At 39.8% G+C, this 20010-nt stretch overlaps 2 protein-coding genes across 2 annotated transcripts; both read left to right on the top strand.

Annotated features, from left to right (window-relative positions):
* The first annotated feature begins 498 nt into the window (after window positions 1-498).
* On the top strand, window positions 499-3349 carry LOC136971669 (leucine-rich repeat-containing protein 20-like). The gene is made up of 4 exons (XM_067266139.1): window positions 499-1422; window positions 1912-2055; window positions 2132-2299; window positions 2389-3349. Exons 1-4 carry the CDS (start codon window positions 1356-1358, stop codon window positions 2616-2618), a joined length of 609 nt encoding a protein of 202 aa, XP_067122240.1. The 5' UTR covers window positions 499-1355; the 3' UTR covers window positions 2619-3349.
* Window positions 3350-8225: 4876 nt separating this feature from the next.
* LOC136971667 (alpha-(1,3)-fucosyltransferase 11-like) lies at window positions 8226-17132 on the top strand. The gene is made up of 2 exons (XM_067266137.1): window positions 8226-9655; window positions 16787-17132. Exons 1-2 carry the CDS (start codon window positions 8508-8510, stop codon window positions 16923-16925), a joined length of 1287 nt encoding a protein of 428 aa, XP_067122238.1. The 5' UTR covers window positions 8226-8507; the 3' UTR covers window positions 16926-17132.
* The last annotated feature ends 2878 nt before the right edge of the window (window positions 17133-20010 follow it).

Genomic DNA, 20010 nt, shown 5'->3' with positions numbered 1-20010 from the left:
AGTCGAATTTATTCCTTTCCTCCCCCCCGAAAGAAGCAACGCGACGAAAATAAGTCGCTCTGGCTAACGTCCAGTTTCTCTCTCTCTCGCGTAAATACTAAAAGGCTTGTTTTGATATTCTAACGTCACGTTGCGTAAAGGTCGATCGAGGTGACCAATGCGGTGTTCGGTAAATAAAAACAATTCGATAAACTAGTTTCGCCATTTCTATTTTCGGACGGGTAAAGAGAAAGCGATTTATCAAAAGCGATGTTCTCTGGCACGCTTCGATGCTTCTAAAAAAAAATAATAAATTTTAAAAAAAACTGTTTGTGTGTGTATATATATATATATATATAATGCACACGAAGGTCAGTTACGCTTCCGGAACTACCCCACAGTAGTATCCAATCGATGTTACTACGCGTTAAATATAGAAAACCTGAATCGCTTCCGTACGTGGCGAGAAATCGCTATCGTAATCGCTATTTAACGATTTATCGCGTTGTTTTTTTTTTTGCGCGGTTTGTTTGTTTGTCTGTCGGTCTTCGGCGGCGTAAAAACAAACTGGATGCGTAGTATCGGGTGACGAATTGGGTTGTTTTTTTTTACCTCTCGCGTGTGATGCGGAATATGTAAAATAAAATTTGGTCTCGGCTCAAGTTCGTCACAGCACTAAATTTGGATAATTTTTTTGTTACTTAGTCGAAATTTCCCAATGGGACTTTTTCCTCCGAGGATGGAAAAGAAAAAAAAGTCAGGTCTGGCAACGACACGTCAAACAACGAACTCGACTATTATTAGAATTAGCATCGAACAGGTAACAATGAACGTACAGGTAGAATCAGACTGTTGGAATGGTGCCCTGGACGTAATTCTGGAGAGAGTAACGACTCGCATTGGGGAAAATGCTACCGACACCAGGAACGTTACGCTGTTTGATCCTGGAAAAAATTCCTCCTCCCTCTTTCCCCGACGTCTTCGACCCCTCGGTGGCTTACCGGCTACTTCTGGATGCGGTTCGGACCCCGTTTAAAAAGAAAAAAAGAAAAGAAAATGGCTGGGGGTGGACGACCCGAACGTAGCGACCGAATCTAGTCGCTAAGAATTCTGCGAAAGGACTACGTAGTTGTTTGGCCCTGTGTTTGTTTTTGTTTTTCCTTCCCCCTTCGGATCACGAGACAGCTGGGTGCGTTCTTTCCTCCCTTCCTTCCAGCTGATCCGGGTTATTTTTAGAAGGGATGCTAAATGCGCGCGCATCTATCTGGGAATAAAACAAGCGGCGCTGCTGCGAACGGCAAACAAACCGGGCAAATCGTTATTCTCTTTCGTAGGACCCTACTTATACAGTCAAGACGTACAACGTGGTAGTTGCAATGGCGGGTAAGGCCGTCATTAAAGTGGTACATCGTTGCACCGATGCCACCGTTAACCAGAACCTAGGTAAGTCTCTTCTCTCTCTCTCTCTCTCTCATCTATCTATCGAGCGGTGTTCGATCCCCTCTTCTCTACGTCACACCGGGCAATTAACAATAAGCAAAAAGGAAAGCATCTGCGTTGTTAACTCGGTCACTTTTTTGCTTATTGTACCGGAAGCTCGAGCTTCGTGATGTGGTTTTTTAGAAGATTCCCTCCTCATCCTCCTCCTCCTAACGAAATTTACTACGAATTTAAACGAAGGTTCCCTCACCCCCTAATTAAGGTAATATCCGCTGGTGAATCGGGGTGTAAATCGCTCTTTTCGGGGGTTTCGTCCGCTTGGTTCTTTGTTGCCTAGCGGAAATCTACGACGTCATTAATCGCGTGCCAAAAACTTTTGCGTCGCATCTGGGGAATTTTGGCGCAGTTTGGGTTCCTTTTTTTATGTTGTTGTTTTTTTCCTTTGTTCGTTCGGCCTGGATCCCGTGTTTTATCGAATTGGGAAATTTACAGATCTGTCGGAATGCCAGCTGATGTCCTTTCCGGACGCCATTTATCACCTGATGAGGAACACGGTGCTGCTGGGATGCGATCTCTCCTCCAACGTCCTCCGCAAGCTGCCTTCCAAGTTCGCCATTAAGTTCGTTTACATAACAGGTTTGTTTTTGTTTACCTCGCCGTCTCTCTATTATCCGGCATCCTTTCCCGATTAACCGGGCCAATTAATACGCAGAGCTGAACCTGGCCAACAACCGACTCAGCACGCTTCCCGACGAACTCCTGGACGTGACGGAGCTTCAGAGACTGGACATCTCCAGAAACGACTTCCTGTCGCTGCCCAAAGTGGTCTTCAAACTTCCCAGACTCACCCACCTGAACGCCCAGAAGAACTACATCTCGGGTAAGACACACCACCCTTTGTCTTTCAGACGGCGTATAAAAAAAAATGGCGGGTCGATGACGTTGCTTTGTCTTTTAATTTTTTTCTAGAGGTGGACGTGAACAGACTTAAGAGCGCCCCCGCGCTTCAAGAGGTGGATCTGAGAAACAATCCCTTGGACAGATCCAACTTGGGACAGTTAATGGAATTCAAGTCGCCCCGGTTGACCGTTCACGTTAGTCCTCTGGCGGAGGAGGACGAGGACTTGAAGGATCTCTTGGAGTTCGAGGACGATCCTCTACCTTCGGATCCTCTACCTTCGGATCGGAACCGCGACTAAAAGTTCCGACTTTTGTATTTTATTGGAGCTCGCCCCGAGCCAAGTCGGACCGGATGCTCGATTGTCCGAGTATTCTTCCGGTCCTATTTATTTAAAATTTTCTTTTTTTTTTACCGGTTACGTACCATTCTGTATATATATGCCTCGCGCGTCTTCACGCCCTATCGAGCATTCGGATCGTCGCCCGTATTCCCGCTTTCTTCGCCGTTATATCGATAATCAGTCGCGCGTGAGCGTGACTCCAGGAAAGTACGCAGCGATTTTCGAACACCCCCCAGGCACGAACCCTCCCCCCCTTTTAAATTTTTTAAACTAGCTACTAAAGTAAAGCATTCCGTTCCCGCCCGAAAAATAAAGAGAAAGGAAGGAAGTTTGGAGATAGGGAAGAAAAGCGCGGGTTCGTACCCGACGATCCATGTACATAAGTTTTATATATATATATACCGAACGTGCCTTAGTCTTTCGGCCGTCTCGGCAGTTGGCGTGCCGTTAGTTTTGATAAATTTTGGATTTTATATAAAGGGGGCGCTCGCACTATCGGAGCGCCATCTTTCGTTGGATATTATGTAGCGTGTGCGCCACACCACGACTGGTTCGTAGCGAAAGAAGAGGATCGGAGGTCGAGCGCCCGTTAGAATTGTTGGGATTGCTTCGCGCGTTCACTTTGTTTTCGATATAAATGTTTTTGTATTAACGAGATTGAGAAGAATTAATAAAAGATATGACTCGTGTCTGTCTGTCTTTGTCTTTCTTGAGTGATGACTCAAGTTACGAATCATCAGTATTACACTCGGGCGAGTAATGACGATTTGGTAAGATACCAGGTTGGAGATTCGAGTGTTACGGCCTTGGTTACGCAATAACCATTTGCTCATCTTAGAAGTATTTTTAGAGTTTAGTGGAACCGGAAGTACGGGCGTGTAGAGGACCCCGGCCCGGTATGCGTAGGAACAATCAGACTGACAGGCCGACGATCCAAGATGGGGAAAGATAACGCTGCGCGTCATCTTTAGTTAGGGATTCCGCGGTAATTTGTTTTTTCGGAGTTCTGCGCGATCGGAATTATGCCAAAGTAAAACCTTTGTGAGAAACACTACAACACGTTTGCATGCCGGGACGGGCGGGAACCGATTACCAATTTAACTAGCGGGTAATTAAAACGAACAAATTTGTAAATGACCCTTAAAAAATGTGGCAAATTCGTAAATTTGGCCAAGTGTTTCCAATTGATTTCTCCTCTTCCGAAGGGTCCTCTTCCTTCGTAGAAAGTAAGCGCCCAGGAATTCAAGGGGACGTTTCACCGGGAGGGAGCATTCGATCGAGAGAATATTAGAAGTGTTATTCTCGTACTATAGAATTCGTTCAGCTGTTTGCTTCCTCCTTTCTCTACTCCCAAATTGGCAGCATTAACAGGACCGATCCTAAGCGGAATCTCTCTACCTGGAGCTTAGAAAATAACTTCCGGAATTTAAGAAAACACTCCACAACGGAACACAGGAAAGAAATGAAATTTTAAGGTTCTCTTAAGGCACCGGCGTTATTCCAAATAAGAGAAATTCCTACGTTGGCTGCTGGTTAGAAGGCCAGAAGTCTGGTCTCAAAGATCGCTGTTCAGGGGCAGCGATCTTATAAAACACTGCAAAGTGCTCGGTGGCTTTATGCAAGTTGACATCGTCCAGTTCTGGGGTCTTCTTGCACAAAAATTATCACCGGACATCAGTTTATTCGCCGCTTTTATGTCTAAATTTTGACCCACGAGGGACTCTGTCCTGGTTTCTAAAGAATCTCGAGATTTTCGGGTTACAAACGAAATAGAAGGAATTATAGTGTGGAGCTTGTGAGGACCAACATCGTAGTCGAAAATCAAACTACAAACTGGCCGAGTGGATAAAAACGCCGAACACTGGTAGTTGGTCGAAGGTTCGCTCCCGGTCACGTGGAGTTTACCAGGTTTTCTTCACGTGTCTAACACCTAAATGGGGGTCAGTTTCCCGTAGAAAAGCCCTCCCGGAAGGTATCCTCCACGTGTCGCCTAACCATACAAATAAAACCAAACAATCCGAAATTACGCACCGTGCGAGAATTTCGCGTTAAAGATGGTGGTTTTTTATAAATCTCTGCCCTGTGGCACTAAGGATTGTTTTTATAAAGATGGCGGGTGTCGCTGTTGGGAGTGAAAAAAAGGGCGACCGTTCCTGTACTTTGATCCCGACTTTATCCGTTTTGAAAAAGTGGAAAACAATTAGAGAGGAGAAGCCAAAAACTTTTAAACCACCCGAGCCACTGGTAGCACTAACGGATCCTTCTTGCATACCACCTGTGGTACGTGTACCACAGGAAGTTTTGGTTCCCTCGCGCCGAAGTGCTCGACTCAAATTGGCAAAGCGCTATCGGGTATTCTAAATAAATTATTTGGCAATTCGCGATTCGACGAAAGAAAAGAAGTTTTGGAGAATTTCGCAAACTTTAAAAATATTTAAACACATTACATCGATTTGGAGACGTCTCAAAAATTTATTTCTTCTACTGAATAACTAAATTAGAAAGTTACGTGACCTTTAAATGGAGAATTGACTAACAAAATTACAGATTTCGGGGTCTGAAAACCCCTCCAATTACTTTGTAGTAGCGTCGTTACATCATCAGCTTTTAACAATATGGTGTTCAATGTCTGGGACTTATCGGCCTCGACTTTTTTTTATAACGAATCGATATAGTTACCCCGATACTTTGTAGGACCAATTCTTACCGGGATTAGGCGGTATGACAGAAGAGCAGTTCGTGCAAGACGGATGACACCTTTTACAAATCTAGCGATGGATTTTTGAATGAAGCATTGGGAGAAAAGGGTTCCATTGCATCGCTAACTCTAGCGTTTCGGTATGTAAGACTAAAGAGTGGCACCACATACAACAGGGGTCACCTCTAGTAGTGATCCAAAGGAACGTGACGGCCCAGCGGTATGTTTGTCACATCCTTCAGCCATACGTGTTGCTTTTCGTGGCAGGGCTCCCAAAAGTCATTTTCTAACGGCACAATGCTCGACCACACGCTTCAAGGGTGTCACGGAACTGCCTCTGCCGTAATACCACACTTTCCCGGCCCGTCCGGACCCCGGTTTGTCATCGATCGAACTTGTCCGGGATTACCCGGAACGGCAAGTTGGACAGTCATTTGACTGAACTAGAGGACCGCTTGCAAACGCTGTGGACCGAGATGCTGCAGGACACCATATTTTGGTAGTATGATGTAATAAATTTTCATTATTGCATTTTTACATACGTATTTACTATTGTCTGTTGTTTCAATTCATGTTATATTTATACTAATTATTATACATTAATAGTACCCTAAAATACGCCAATTTCCGGTGTTCTGGTGGCATATTTATAATCTAAACGACTTTGACCAGAGTATTTTTATATACTTTCGGGCCTGATACTAGTATCCAAGATGGCTGCCGTTCGTGGTGAATTGGATTAACAATTGAAAGCAGACTAAATTATGTCAAATAACCATTTCACATTCAAGTTAGATATAACCCCGAGTAATTGTACAATGAATAGTCATACCGCTATGAATTGATGCAACGTTATTTACGTCAGTCTTTCACCTCTGCTGGTGTTAAAATCTAACCGAACCTGCACATTTAAGTTTTCGTCTGGCATATTAAACCTTTGAGGCACAAAAATTCTGTTAAAAGCAGGAAAACTTCTTTCAACGTCTGCACTGGAAGCAGGAAAAGGTGGTGTCTTTCGGTGCTAATTTACTGAGCAACGTCATATCCTTGCCCGAGTTTCTCTAGAAGGCTAGTGGATCAGGAATACAGGGCTTCTCTCAGTTTTTTTTTTTTATAAACACTTTATAGCAAGCACTTTCACACTTGCTGGAACCTGTTTTTCGGAAAATACAACCTGTTCTGTGGGCGAAGAGAATCCATTTATTAGGCAGCAATAATTTGGGTTTGACTGCTACACGATTTTCGCTATGTGGTCGTGTCCCTCGCCACCCGGTCGCCCTATTGTGGGCCAGGCCGAACCCATAATGGGCTTGCTAAAAAAGGCTCTCTTAGTGCCTTGATTGTCCTTAATTATGAACATTGCGCGCAACACATCTACCGATGCGAGCCATTACTTTTTGATTAGTTTCTTTAACCTGTATTGTATCTATATACTTCAACACAGTTCTGTGACTAGAAAAACCTGGGTACCGCTGCCACTCGGTTCACTGGAGAAAACAGCATGGCGCAAGCAGGTTTTTCAATATTTTTCAATTAATTAGTGATAAAAAGTCAATTAATTCTTCCATATTGCAAAAATATCACACCACGCAACGTACCGTACGTCTGTATCGTGGCCACCCATGTAGCTATTGAAGAATTTGCTTTATCAAATGTGACGTCACAAAATTGTTTGTGTGTATCCGGAATGCGCCGTCCTATCGAAAAACGGAATGTATGATTCAGGTATGAATAACACCTGAATGAATGGTACCGAGTGGCGTTTTATTAGAAGAGGATGCTGTAAATTATAGTAGTTTTGCACTAGAGAAATTAAAGTTGGGTCTGTAGTGGAAAAGAAACTTGTTAGCAAGCCCATTATGGATTCAGCCAGGACCACCGTGGGGCGGCGAAGTGATGAGGCACGGACCGACACATCTAGACAGACCATCTCCTAGAAAATTCCCGGGTTTTTCGACCCGTCAAGATCGATTCCGGATCCCACATTCTGCCATCTTAACCCCATTGCAACCAATGCCACCTTGCGGGAGCGCTGATCCGACGTTGAATTATTGTTTGAAATTTGTGGTTTGAAGCGTCTTGCATAATGTATGCCGTCTCTTTTTATATCTCGTGTCCCCCTTTTTACAGTTTGCAGGCGCAGCTGTTAGACATGCCAATAACGATAAGGTTGTACTGTACGTCAAAGCCATGTAAAGTTCGATTGCTTCCATTGTAAAATGTATTGAAGCTTCGGGGTTCGATTTTCGAGGTTTTGCTTTGAATGTAACACACGTTCCATTTGTTATTGTTCTTGTATGTGAGCAACTTTCGTACAGTATTTCCGAAACTGCTGAGAATAATATCCGTGTCCATACAATGACTTATCGTTCCGCAGGATATTTCCCTCTCCTCCTGATTTTATATATATATAACTCCGCCCTGTGGGCAATAAGAGAACCTCTTTCGGCAATCTCATTTTGGGTTCGGCCAGTCCACAATGGGGGGCCGGGTGGTACCACCTGATTCATCCTGTATACTTGTGATTATGTATATATTAATTTATTTTCTTTTACGTGCTTTATTACTTAAATAATATTTTGCGATATTTTGAATGTCTTTTGCTTAGTTTCGGTCTAAAATTCACTACTTTTAATACATGTCGTCTGCTTTCGTACCGATGGGTGTGCCCCTAGTGAGCACTGTAAGAACTACAGTAAAATTGACCTAATAACTCTTGTTACGAATTGAAATTTAATATTAAAAGTGAGATTAATAAAATTATCTTTTTATTAATCGCGATCGAAAATTTTTATCGTTTGGTAGTTCTGCTTATAAATTTAAAAAAATAATAATTTGATATTTAAAATAAATGCATTACTACAGGGGGCGTTGTACGTCACGAAGCACGTTGTAGTGTTTATGATTTGTGCCATGTGATAGAACGTAGAATTTCTTCGTTTTACGGAAATTGTAATGTTGTTTGTACTTATGTAAATATTAAAATTGAAGAAGTAACGTCAAATTGACGTAAAATGCCGATCGAACGAGCGACTGCTATGCTCAAGTTTGAAAAAGCAGCACTTAGAATTGCAGTTTACGTGGCTTTTACTCTCTAATGCTCTGCCATTTCTTAATTTCGAGAAGAAAAGGACTATTTCGCTTACGACATGAGACTGAAATTTGCGTGCGTTGTTTTTCTTTTCCTACAAACTGTGTGGTGTTTAAAACCGACGATTGTGTGGCATACGAAACGCCTTTATCCTCATTTAACCGATCCTCAAAATATTCATTGTCGAAACGTAACGTGCATCTCTACGAGGAAGAGGGAAATTTCGGGAAACGGGAAATACGTGGCCTACTTATTTTATGGAACGGATCTCGAAGCGGAAGATCTGCCCTTGCCGAGATCCACCGACGACGTCTGGGCTCTGATACACGAAGAGTCTCCCATGAACAATTATCTCTTTTCCCACGCGGCCGGTATAAAGCTGTTCAACCTGACTTCGACTTTCAGGAGAGAATCCGACTATCCGCTGACCACCCAATTTATTCCTTCTCTGGAGTATTTGACCGAGAGGATGCCTGTTCCGTTGGAAGTGAAAAACAGATTAAGGCGAGAGGGTCTTTCGCCTCTTCTTTATGTTCAGTCCCATTGTTCCGTTGCCTCCGACAGGGACAGATATGTGAAAGAACTGTCTAATTACATTCCCGTCGATTCTTACGGGAGTTGTCTTAATAATGCCACCCTTCCTTTGGATCTCGCCACTACGGATAAATACGAGAGCGAGAAATTTCTGAATTTTATATCCAAGTACAAGTTTCACTTAGCATTTGAAAATGCAATCTGTGACGATTACATGACGGAAAAGTTATTTAGAGCCCTCCACGTAGGTTCTGTTCCGGTATATAAGGGCTCCTCTGTCGTGAGAGATTGGATGCCAGACGAAAACTCTGTCGTCGTCGTCGATGATTTCGATTCTCCGGTGGACCTGGCTAATTATTTGGTGAAATTAGATCGGTCAGACGAGGAATATAATTCTTTCCTCGAATTCAAAAGGACCAAAGCGGTCAAAAATGAGATGTTACGTCGGGTAATAGAATCTCGTGAATGGGGTATTAACGATATTAATAAAATAGACCTTTTCCAAGGATTTGAATGTTTTGTGTGTCAAAAAATGGTTGATTTTGTAATTAATCAACAGAAATGTTCTACCGATGGAGATTGCAAGAAGATTTCATATGTAGCAAATAAGAATCATATGGGATGTCCACAGCCTCATCCTTCCTTGGAAATCAAATTAGAAATGAATGATAAGTATGAATATATTTTATTATTTTGAAATTACAGTCAGTCTATGGAAAGAATCGACTTGAGTATTAATCAGCCATTGATCGCTTAGTTGTGGGAAGTTACTTCAGGTTTCTTCCCCATTTGTTCAATATATCACTCCCATTATAAACAGTGTTATGGAAGCTTCACATTTTGGTATCAGAATATGAGGAAGTTTGTTATAGTAGTAGCTAAATGCACAATTCTTTGCAGTTAATGAATGCTATAAAGAATTAACAGAAAATAAAATAAAATTCACATATTGCCTGACATATTATGCAAAAACTGCTGACATTTTTAGAGAATATGCTGATTGGTTTAACTGAAGCGATGTCATACACGAGTCGCTCTCTAGTTGTTTCTTTCCGTAGATAGACTGTGCTTGGCCTTGAACTGTGCATTGTGTTTAATATGACTAAGTTATGTGAAGTTGTACAACATATGATTAAATTATGCATATTTATTATTATAAATATGCATAATTTAATCATATGTTGTACAACTTCACATGATAAAAGAAAAAGTGACAAGAAACATTTAACATAAAATTAGGAGTATATAAACTAGATAAATTAGGAGTTACACAAGTAAGAACATACACAGCAATAAAATCTGGTGGTAAAAGACCATTAAAATACATTAAATAATCAAAATATTTTACTGTATTAAATACGTAAGGGAAATTAAGACACAATCAACAGATGGGTGGGTATAAGGTAAATTATTTAATTTATTAAACAGTAAATACACATTATCAAGGGTTTTAATAACTTTATTCATTAGAATGTTGGCAGTGACCGAACAGAAAACAATACAATAATCAATTAATGACTGAAAATTCATAAAGATGTAGTCCTTAAGACTGTCGTATACTAAATGATCTGCCATGTCACCATAGAATACCATGTCTAATTGCAAAGTATTTAATGATGGGCTTTTTCTCGGGTTTGATGTATTAGTTGTGCTTTATCTATGTGGACTTGCATCTGATTGTCAGTTGAAAACACTGCCAACACCATTGTTGAAAGATCCTTCCTGATTGACTTTTCAAGTTTCTTTAATTGCTTGTTTAAGGAGTGTGTTGTGGTCTCAATGTATTCTGACTTTATTTCTCACTCGATTATCTGTTAATGGAATGGAGTAGACTCCTGGTAGGTTGTTTTGGTTTTCTGGGTCTTTAGCTTTTTTAAGTAAAGAGTACATGGAAGGATTTCTTTGTCTACTGTCCTGCATTTATTGGCCTTAATTATTCTGTTGTGGTTGCTGGTCAGTTATTTGACATATTTAATTGTCTTTAAAGGCTTATTTTGGTTCTTCTTTTAGTCTGCAATTGATGTCAATGGATTAAGTTTCTGATGATTTTTGTAGGATATCTGTGTTGAATCATGATTTATCTTACATAGTTTAGTTCCTTCCTCCTGTTTTCCATGCTGGAAGAATGTGTGAAGGCCCTTTTAACTAGTGCACAGAACACTGCTATTTTGATGAATGGGTCATTTAATTCTGCTAGTATAAATGGGCATATATGTAGGTTTATGGAATACCTTGGAACATTTTGCCAAGTCAGAGTACATCTAGGAAGTGGATATTGTTGTTCTATCCCAAGCAGAGTCCATACAAATAGTATGTTATGAAAACCAGGTATCACTCATTAGTACAACCTGGAAGGGAGAGGAGGAGGGGAAAGTTGGAAATGATTGGAGCACCGAAAACACAAACTAAAAACCTCTTTTTTGCATAGTATTTATGTCTCAAGAAACGCCCATAAGTCAATATTTTCAACAGATATTTGAGAAATGCCAAATGTTTATCATTCCATAGAATGCAAACGGTGTTACATAGAGATATGCCATTCCGTCACAACACAGAAGACCCAGGCTTATATTTAAAGGCATATCTAACTCATTTTGGTCAAATTTTGAGATACGCCTTTACACATTTTCATCGACAATAATGGCTGGATTCTGTCTATTTTATCATACCAAGTCTTGTGGCACTGGAAGCCATCCTTTTGCAAAGGCTTCAGTAAATCATTGTTACTATTTTCTAGTTATGTCATTCACGTTAGTTGGTTTGTGTATTTTTTTCACAGAAGTGTATGATTTAGTTGTAGTTGATGGTGGAGCCATTCTTTGATAGTAATGTGAGGTCGCTGATTCGCGTAAAAAAGTGTCAAAATGACAGAGTAGTTCCGTTTCATAAGTGGGTGTGATTGGAACAGAGACAAAACCCACAATTACACAGCAATTGTCCGATTTATTGTAACTTAAAAAATAAGCTTACAACTACAATACTTCTCAAGCAGCAAGTGGAATCAAGGCTTCTGGATCTTTTCCTTTCTGTGAAGGATGGGGGTCCTGAGAGAACGAATCTCCCGAGTTCTTTTCGGAAGTTGACTGTCCCAGGGCATTGTTGGGTGGTAGTCCGTAGCAAGAGAGACAATGAGTTTGATTAGGAGTCGGGAATGCAGAGAATATTTCCACCAAGGATGAAGTTGCACGATAGAAAGTCGGGTAGAAAAGCCTTCTGTGTCCTAGGAATATAGATTTAAGTTTTTCGGGTCCCAGATCAATCACCTCGATTGGTTATTTTTCTTCATCCATGCTTTTTAATTGGACATCACTCATTACTAAGTGTAATGAGATCGGAACCCAGGTCGTGGGATGAGTCAAAAATCAACCGTCGATTCGACCTCAACCAGGGATGGTTGATCTTAGGACTTACATTATTTATTCTTCTATTGTTTAAATATGAGAACTACTCTTTTCTTTTTTTTTTTTTTATCAGTTCAAACATGTCCTTTTATGGTGCTGAAATTTATATGTCTTAACCCGAAAAGTTGTTTGAAGTTTAAAAAGAGAACATAACCCAATGATGGTGGATTACATCACCGAAAACGTATGTTCTTCATACAAACTAACAGGTATTTGCTAAGAGTTTTGGTACATAATTTATTATTACTATATCCAGTTATAGTGAGGTGTTAAGTGTTAAATCGGTCAATATTGATGTAGGACGTAAAAGAACTTGAAAAATAATAGCAATCAATTATCTAGCCTACCTGTTATATGTATTTACTGTTTTCATCCCATTTTCACAGTTCAGCTGTGATTTTAAAACTTTCCTTACTCATACCTACCTAATATAGTGGTGCCTTGTACTTCAAATTTAGTTCATTCCAGGAGGCTGTTCAAACTCTGAATCATTTGAAGTCAAAATCAGCTTTGGATGTTGTATAGATTACTCCTGGTGGAATTTCAGGACTGAGTATATATCTGAACTGAGGGGACCGAGGCGAGTTCATCATGTTTATTGATAATTAAACTTTAACAACTTACATCGTGATCTGGAGTTGCATCACTCTCTCTGCTAAGCCTATCGCACGTTTAACAGGCAGTCCAGCAAGCTGGCCATATATTCTAAAGACACATCGGCAAAGACTAAAGAAAACTGCCTATGTAAAAGGCCAAGAAAACAGAACGTAGGCCTACACTCACCTTCAACAGAGACAGATGTTGATCCACGGGTACACTGATCGTCTGCATTTGGAGTAAGTTTTTTTCGCATGCCCCTGTGCTCCTCAACCTCGGGGCCTAAGGCCCCTCGGCCGCCGACACGCTCGCTATCACTTGCAGTCGGCTACTACTATGTGCCGCTTTCGCGACTTGTCCAAAAAACCTAACCTACCCCTCTGGGAGGTGACCGTCCCTAGTTAGGCTAATAGATAACCTTTTATTTTGACTCAATTGATATTCAAGGCTGCAAGTCCACACGCAGTTGGATTAAATACATTACCATGGAAAACTCTAAAATGGCGTAGAAGGCATTGTGAAAGGCAAGAAACTGTAAATATGATAACTTTGTTATTTTTCATCTCCGGTTCAAAAGTAGGACACTGTTGAACTCGTCTCGGTCCCCTCAGTTCGGATATATACTCAAAGTCCCAAAATTCCACCGGGAGTAATCTATACAACAGCCTCATCTTTTTCTCATTAGAAATAATATAAAATAAATTAATCCATTCTCAGATCCTAAACAGTACTTTTTCCAATAAACTTAAAACAGCAAATACACATAATTTAAGGTAAAAATAACAAAATTAAATGCTCTAATAATAAATTTAAAAAATGAAAACAAAAGAACACATAAATACTATATAATGAAATGAAAATTGGGTTAATGTTACCTATGGTTCCAAGATGGCAGCTCATCTGATTCCAGCAAGGAAACAGTGGGGATGCACGTTCTAACCTGACCTAACCTATTCTAATAATTTTGTTGGTAATAATTATAGTAATTTATTAGAATAGGTTAGGTTAGAACGTGTGCCCCCACTGTTTCCCTTCTTCTATTTGCTGGAATCAGAGACGAGCCGCCATCTTGAAACCATAGGTAACATTAGCCGAAAATTGTATTAATATTCACTGGTTGCACACTGTCAACTTTGGCATCTTAAACACGACCAAGCGTACCACTTTCATGCTTCACGCTAAGTTCTTTTTTTATCTTAATTGCCAACATTACAACCTTCCTTTTACACTTTGTTATTTCTACACACTTCTTAGATGCCATGGTTAATAAGTAAAGATTTTTTTCAATATGCCTCTTTCAAATTTGTTCTTTCCACATTCGCCTGAAGACGACGATCGTAATTTTTCGTCGAAAGTACTTGCAATAAAAAGAAGAATCTACGTTAACGCTGAACTCGGTGCTACTTATCAGAAGTAGATTATATTTGTTATAATTATTTGCTTTTTGCCCAATATTGTAATAAATCTTCTGAATAGCTACATGTAATTTGCTATAAATTTTAAGGACTTATCACACCACAGTTTTTAATTGGAAAGCTCACTGAGATTTTTCATTAAGGTTCAATGAATGAATAAAATCAATGAATAACATACAATATATAAAACCAAACACACCAAATATAAAGCCAAAAGAGCACTGCAAATATAGGAGCATAATGTGAGAGCAAGAAACAACTTGGGCGTACGACAAATTACATTGAAGCATTGTTCAAACTTAAGCAAATTTTCAACTTTCCATAAAAAGTAGAACTTTTTCATAAAATTTAATATGGTAAATTTAAAGATATGACAATTAACTACAGTACCTAGCACAGTGAGATTTGCATACATAATGATATTCCTGATGTTATGCCTTTTCTATTTGTTTTTATTCTGGAATTGTACTCTAAAACTGTGGTTGTAGGCTGTAACGTATGCATGAAAGTGGTCTATATCCAGGGTTTTAGAATAATTTCAATTAGTTTTAGAGGAACTGTACTCTAAAATTGTAGACATAAATTTCCACTGACATCCCTCTGGTGTCTGACCTTCCTTAATCACAAGAATAATATTAGATAGAAGAAAGCAGAAGCCAGAAATGGAAAGCATAGGAGCAGGAGGCCCCAATTAACTATATACAAACTTTGAAAGGTGTCAGATAGATGACAGGAACTACTCTATTGTTAAAGGATGATGTATGGGGCAAGCCACTACTAATTCGTTACCATCAATGGTTATCATATTGTTATCATAGCTTTTTCCAGTCATGAAAATAGAAAAAAGTCACAGGGTGCCAAGTGTGATGAATAAGAAGGGTGGAGAACTATGGCTATTTTATTTTTGGCAAGAAACTGTTGAATAGAGATATCTGTGCAGTTGGGGCATTGTCGCGATGCAATAACCAATTCTCGAGTTTTTCACAAGCAAGAAACAAAAACATACAATAATTACACAAAATTTGGTGGGAAGCTAAATAATGATGTCTGTTATGCATCCTAGTTTATGCAAATTCAGCATGTAGACAATTGTAGTGCCATGTCACCAGTCCTAGAACTTTGACTGCACTCCATATTCACTATTTAAACCCATGATGGTTGTGGGAAAAAAGTCTCTCAGTTTCTGTAAGGCAGAAAGAGTTTAAAAAATTGTGTTTTGTTTGGCTATTCAATATTCTTACGAGAGATTTGCCCGTGGATGTTGCAACTGTTACTCTGGAGCCATCGCACTTATAGATGACCAAAGCTGATGCCCAGTCTGGCCTCATTTATTTGAGGGACAACAAATTTGGGTACCAGGCAGGTCAAGAAAGTGAGGCAATGTGACAGAGACATTCCTTCAAAAACTTATTGTGTGTGGTGAAGCATCAACTTGTTGAAAAAGGCAGTTTGCAGCCAGAAATATCAACACGTGAGGGTACGGAATTTCTTGAACATTTTTCTGTGCCATAAATATCCCTTGTACCACCACAAGAGGTAGTCTAATGTCATACAAGATTATTCCCCAGACAAGCACACCAACAACGGGGCAGTAAAGGAAGCATTAAAGCAGTCCTCCACACAATAACATGGTAGTCATCTGTTCCTAAATAGAACCAAGATTCATCACTACAGACTATATACTTTTATCAAGGCACCAATGTAAAGGAAGCTAACAACATTAGTGTGCTAATGGGGTGGATACACAATGGTCATATGCTTCCATACTTCTCTCTGCTAGTCTCTTGCCATTGGTACAAAAGCTACAGGTTACTATAGTAGATGGCAGAGAAAGACACCATTGTGGCTATTTGAGCTTTTGCCACAATCAGATGATTATGTCTCCTGGTGATCTGACTGGAGACTTCAGCACCTGATTGTTATTAATGTATTTCTTTACATGCCACATCATTGGGCTGAGTGGAACAGTCCATTAGTGGATCAATGAAAATTGTGAACAGAGTGAGACTTTTCCAAGACTTTTTATTGGACATTGGGATGGTGATTTTAAGGCATTCCGGTGGCATTACCTGGCATGCAATCAGTCTACAACTGTAATCATTTACATACCTATTGGGGACATAGCTACGTGTCAAGTTTTGTAGTAATTAAACTACTGTATAATTTACATAATGCAGAATATGATGCCCGAGGGGTAAGAGCCATACCAAAGGTTTTCCTGTTTAATATCTATGGGAAAGACCCATTTACAAGTATCTATTGCACTTTACACGAGTAACTATCGAGATCGACTGTAGCATATTGCTTTAATACTCGTATTTGCACTAATACTCACAGTATTTCACATCACCATGTCACAGAAAGTTCTTAATTTTCTTTTCCCATTCCAGATGGGTTCGAGAATCATGGGTCGACAGCTACTGGTATGGACTGGATTTGGCAAAAGCGATTCACAAGATGATCGAAGCTAGAGAGAAGAAATCTTCTCGGATTAATAAATACCTGATGTCCATGAAGTATGCCGGTTAAAAATTGTGATGTAAATGGTGCTAATGTTAAAATATAAATGTTATTTTTTACAGATGTTTACAAAGGGTTTTATTGTTATAACAAGTAAATAAGTGTATTTATAGTAATAAATGATATTCCTGCCATTGTGTGAAGCTGCTGAAATATTCCAAAGTATTTTTATTAATAAAGCTACATGAAAAAAGTAATAGGATATATTAAAAATAATCTGTTGTAGTTTGTATTCAAATCACTTAACTAATTTACAATAAAAAATACAGAATTCTCTTGCACCATCAGTAGTGTGGTTATGTACAGATGCTTTTCACACTTATCCCATTCATAGTCTATGTCAAAGCATTTGAACTTCCTGTCTCTATCGGGAGGAAACATGCCACATGTTTTCCATTAATAGGAGGGTAACGAACATATGCTGCGGTACCATTTAATTATTGGTTTACATTGATATCAATGAAAAGAATAATTAAATTGGCTATTTATATTTTAGCTTATTACAGTCTTGTCAGAAGTTTCTATACGAGAACTAGGGTTTAAGACGAGTACAGAAAAACCTCAGCATGGCGCTCTCCTTCATCGAGAGAAAAATTGAGGCGAAAAGGATTATATTCTGGGGATTTTTACCGCGCGGCCGCCCCGCTGTGGGCCTGGTTGAACCCATAATGGGCTGGCTAAAAAAGGCCCTCCTAGTGCCCTTGAGAACGACACAGTCGCGCGACTCGTGCAATATCGCTTTATCGTGCGCGCCGGAGAGAGGCGTTAAGCCAAGGAATACTTTTTCCTATTGTTAGAAAACCCGAAAAATCACACGGCCAGCCCTTTGACGAGAGAAGCAATCCAATAGCAGATACAGAAATTTTCACAGGGGATGCAGAAAGAAAACAATACGCCTTTCAAAATTTTATCGAGCATTATACCTGAACGTGTGAATGACCCCGCTCTTGTTAGCTTGTGGAATACGGAATTTCAAGGTTATGTACCGCTACTTAACATTTAACAGTATTTATACAAAAGATTTGAATGGTAACAAGAGTATTTTTTTTAGTAGCGTTTTGTTTGTAATATTTACACTTAATTAGGAACAACTAAATGCGTCCATAGCCAAACTGAAAAGTGTTTTACACTCCTCTAATTTAATGACTCTCCGAGGAGTAGTACCAAACGTTGGACAAAGGTTATCATTGTATCGTCGAAGTCCTTACTTTTTTCTCTATTTTCTAAAATTAATTTACACCTGTTTGTCACAAGGTTCCCATTGTTTTATAAATTAATTTTTTATACAATTCAATAAAATTCTAACAGATTGATCCAGTGGTGTAACTAAGATTTCGCTCTTGGCAATCATCTAAAATATACAGTCAGAAGGAAGAAAAATCAGGAATCCCTTATCCTTCGTGCCCAACATTGGCCAAGTGGATGAAACCACGAGTGATACTTAGTTTTCCGGGTTTTCTTCACGTTAGTAACACCTAAGTAGAGACCAGTTTCCAATAGAAAATCCTCCTAGAAGTCAGATCACCTATATATCGCGTTACCGTATAAGAATTAAATAAAACCGAACCACACCCTGGTTAATGTTACCTATGGTTTCAAAATGGCGGCTCGTCTCTGATTCCTGCAAATAGAAGAAAGGAAACAGTGAGGACGCATGTTCTAACCTAACCTATTCTAATAATTATGATAATTTATTAGAATAGGTTAGGTTTTTTTTTGTAACTCTTTCCACCCAGTGGGCACTAAGAGGGCCTCTTACAGCAAGCCCATTATGGGTTCGGCCAGGCCCACAATGGGGCGGCCGGGTGGTGAAGGACGGGGACCGACATATTCGGACGGACCACCCCCCGAAAAATTCCTGGGGATTTTTCGACTCGTCCGGATTCGATCCCGGGTCCCCCAGGGCGGCAGGCTGCTAACCTTGACCGCTCGGCCATCCGGCCGCGAATAGGTTAGGTTAGAACGTGCGTCCTCACTGTTTCTTTTCTTCTACTTGCAGGAATCAGAGACGAGCCGCCATTTTGGAACCATAGGTAACATTAACCCGAGCCCTTACTCCTCGCTGCCTACGATTCGAGAGTCCCTTAAATACTAGCCAGACAAATGTTCTAGAGCGTGCCCCTATAGATCTAGAAGAAAAGACTGGAGGATATTTCTTCCAGAACAGTCAGTCCACAGTTAACGAATCATACCAAAGTCATTTTGAAGATCGCATTGAAAATAAAACCGAGAGAGACCATTTTATTTTTTGTAAATAAACAATTTTATTATAATAGAGTAAAAATATTTTTAAATTAATATTTATTGCAGTTACATTAGTACAAAATATTTACAATACGTAATCTAATTTGGGTACAAAATACATCGTTATTTAAATCGGGGGAATCATCGGTCGGTGCAAAAGTCGTCGGAGTTACATATGATCCAATGTCCTTTTGTTATTTACATTAATTAATCGCATAGATTTTTACATTTTCATCCATTCGTATCGAACGTTTAACGTACCGGGTTACAATTTCCATATTCAAACCGAACGGAGAGGCGCGAAAATGTAGGGTTTTCATATCGAACGTTCGAGATTTCACCTAGGGGAGACGACAGTCGGATTAATGTTTTACTTACAAGTTAGTATCTTTCGCCAGAAATTAGACTTTAGGCTCCAAGCTTTGTTTTATTGATATTATATTCAAGTTTGTGTAACTATTTCTCCGGAGGGTAAAACTTGTTTAGAATTCGAGAATTATCGGAACTTGCGCCCGTCGTAAGTACACCAGTTTATCCTTGTGTACTTATGTGTATTCTCGATGACGGATGAGTTGTCTCGTATTGAAATTGGAAAATTTTGACTGAAAATTCTTATCTTAACCGTTACTGTATTTCTTTCTTCTGGTCATTACCGGTTTGCTCCTCCCGGCAACCCGTTGCCCTAAGTTCTCCCCATTCGACCACCGTATCGGCATCGTCTTTAGTGGTAAGCACGCGCGCAAATCGTGGTACTTGTACTTACAACGATGGTAAGTACACGTGCCGCGATATGCGTGCCTGCTTACCACTTTTATCTTTGCTCTTCTACTTTTTATCTATTGAGAATGCG

This window comes from Centruroides vittatus, unplaced genomic scaffold, assembly GCF_030686945.1.
Source record: "Centruroides vittatus isolate TY-2023 unplaced genomic scaffold, ASM3068694v2 contig_2682, whole genome shotgun sequence".
Classification (NCBI taxonomy): domain Eukaryota; kingdom Metazoa; phylum Arthropoda; class Arachnida; order Scorpiones; family Buthidae; genus Centruroides; species Centruroides vittatus.
The sequence above is the reverse complement of the archived record's forward strand: the minus strand, read 5'-3'. Positions and strand labels throughout refer to the sequence as shown.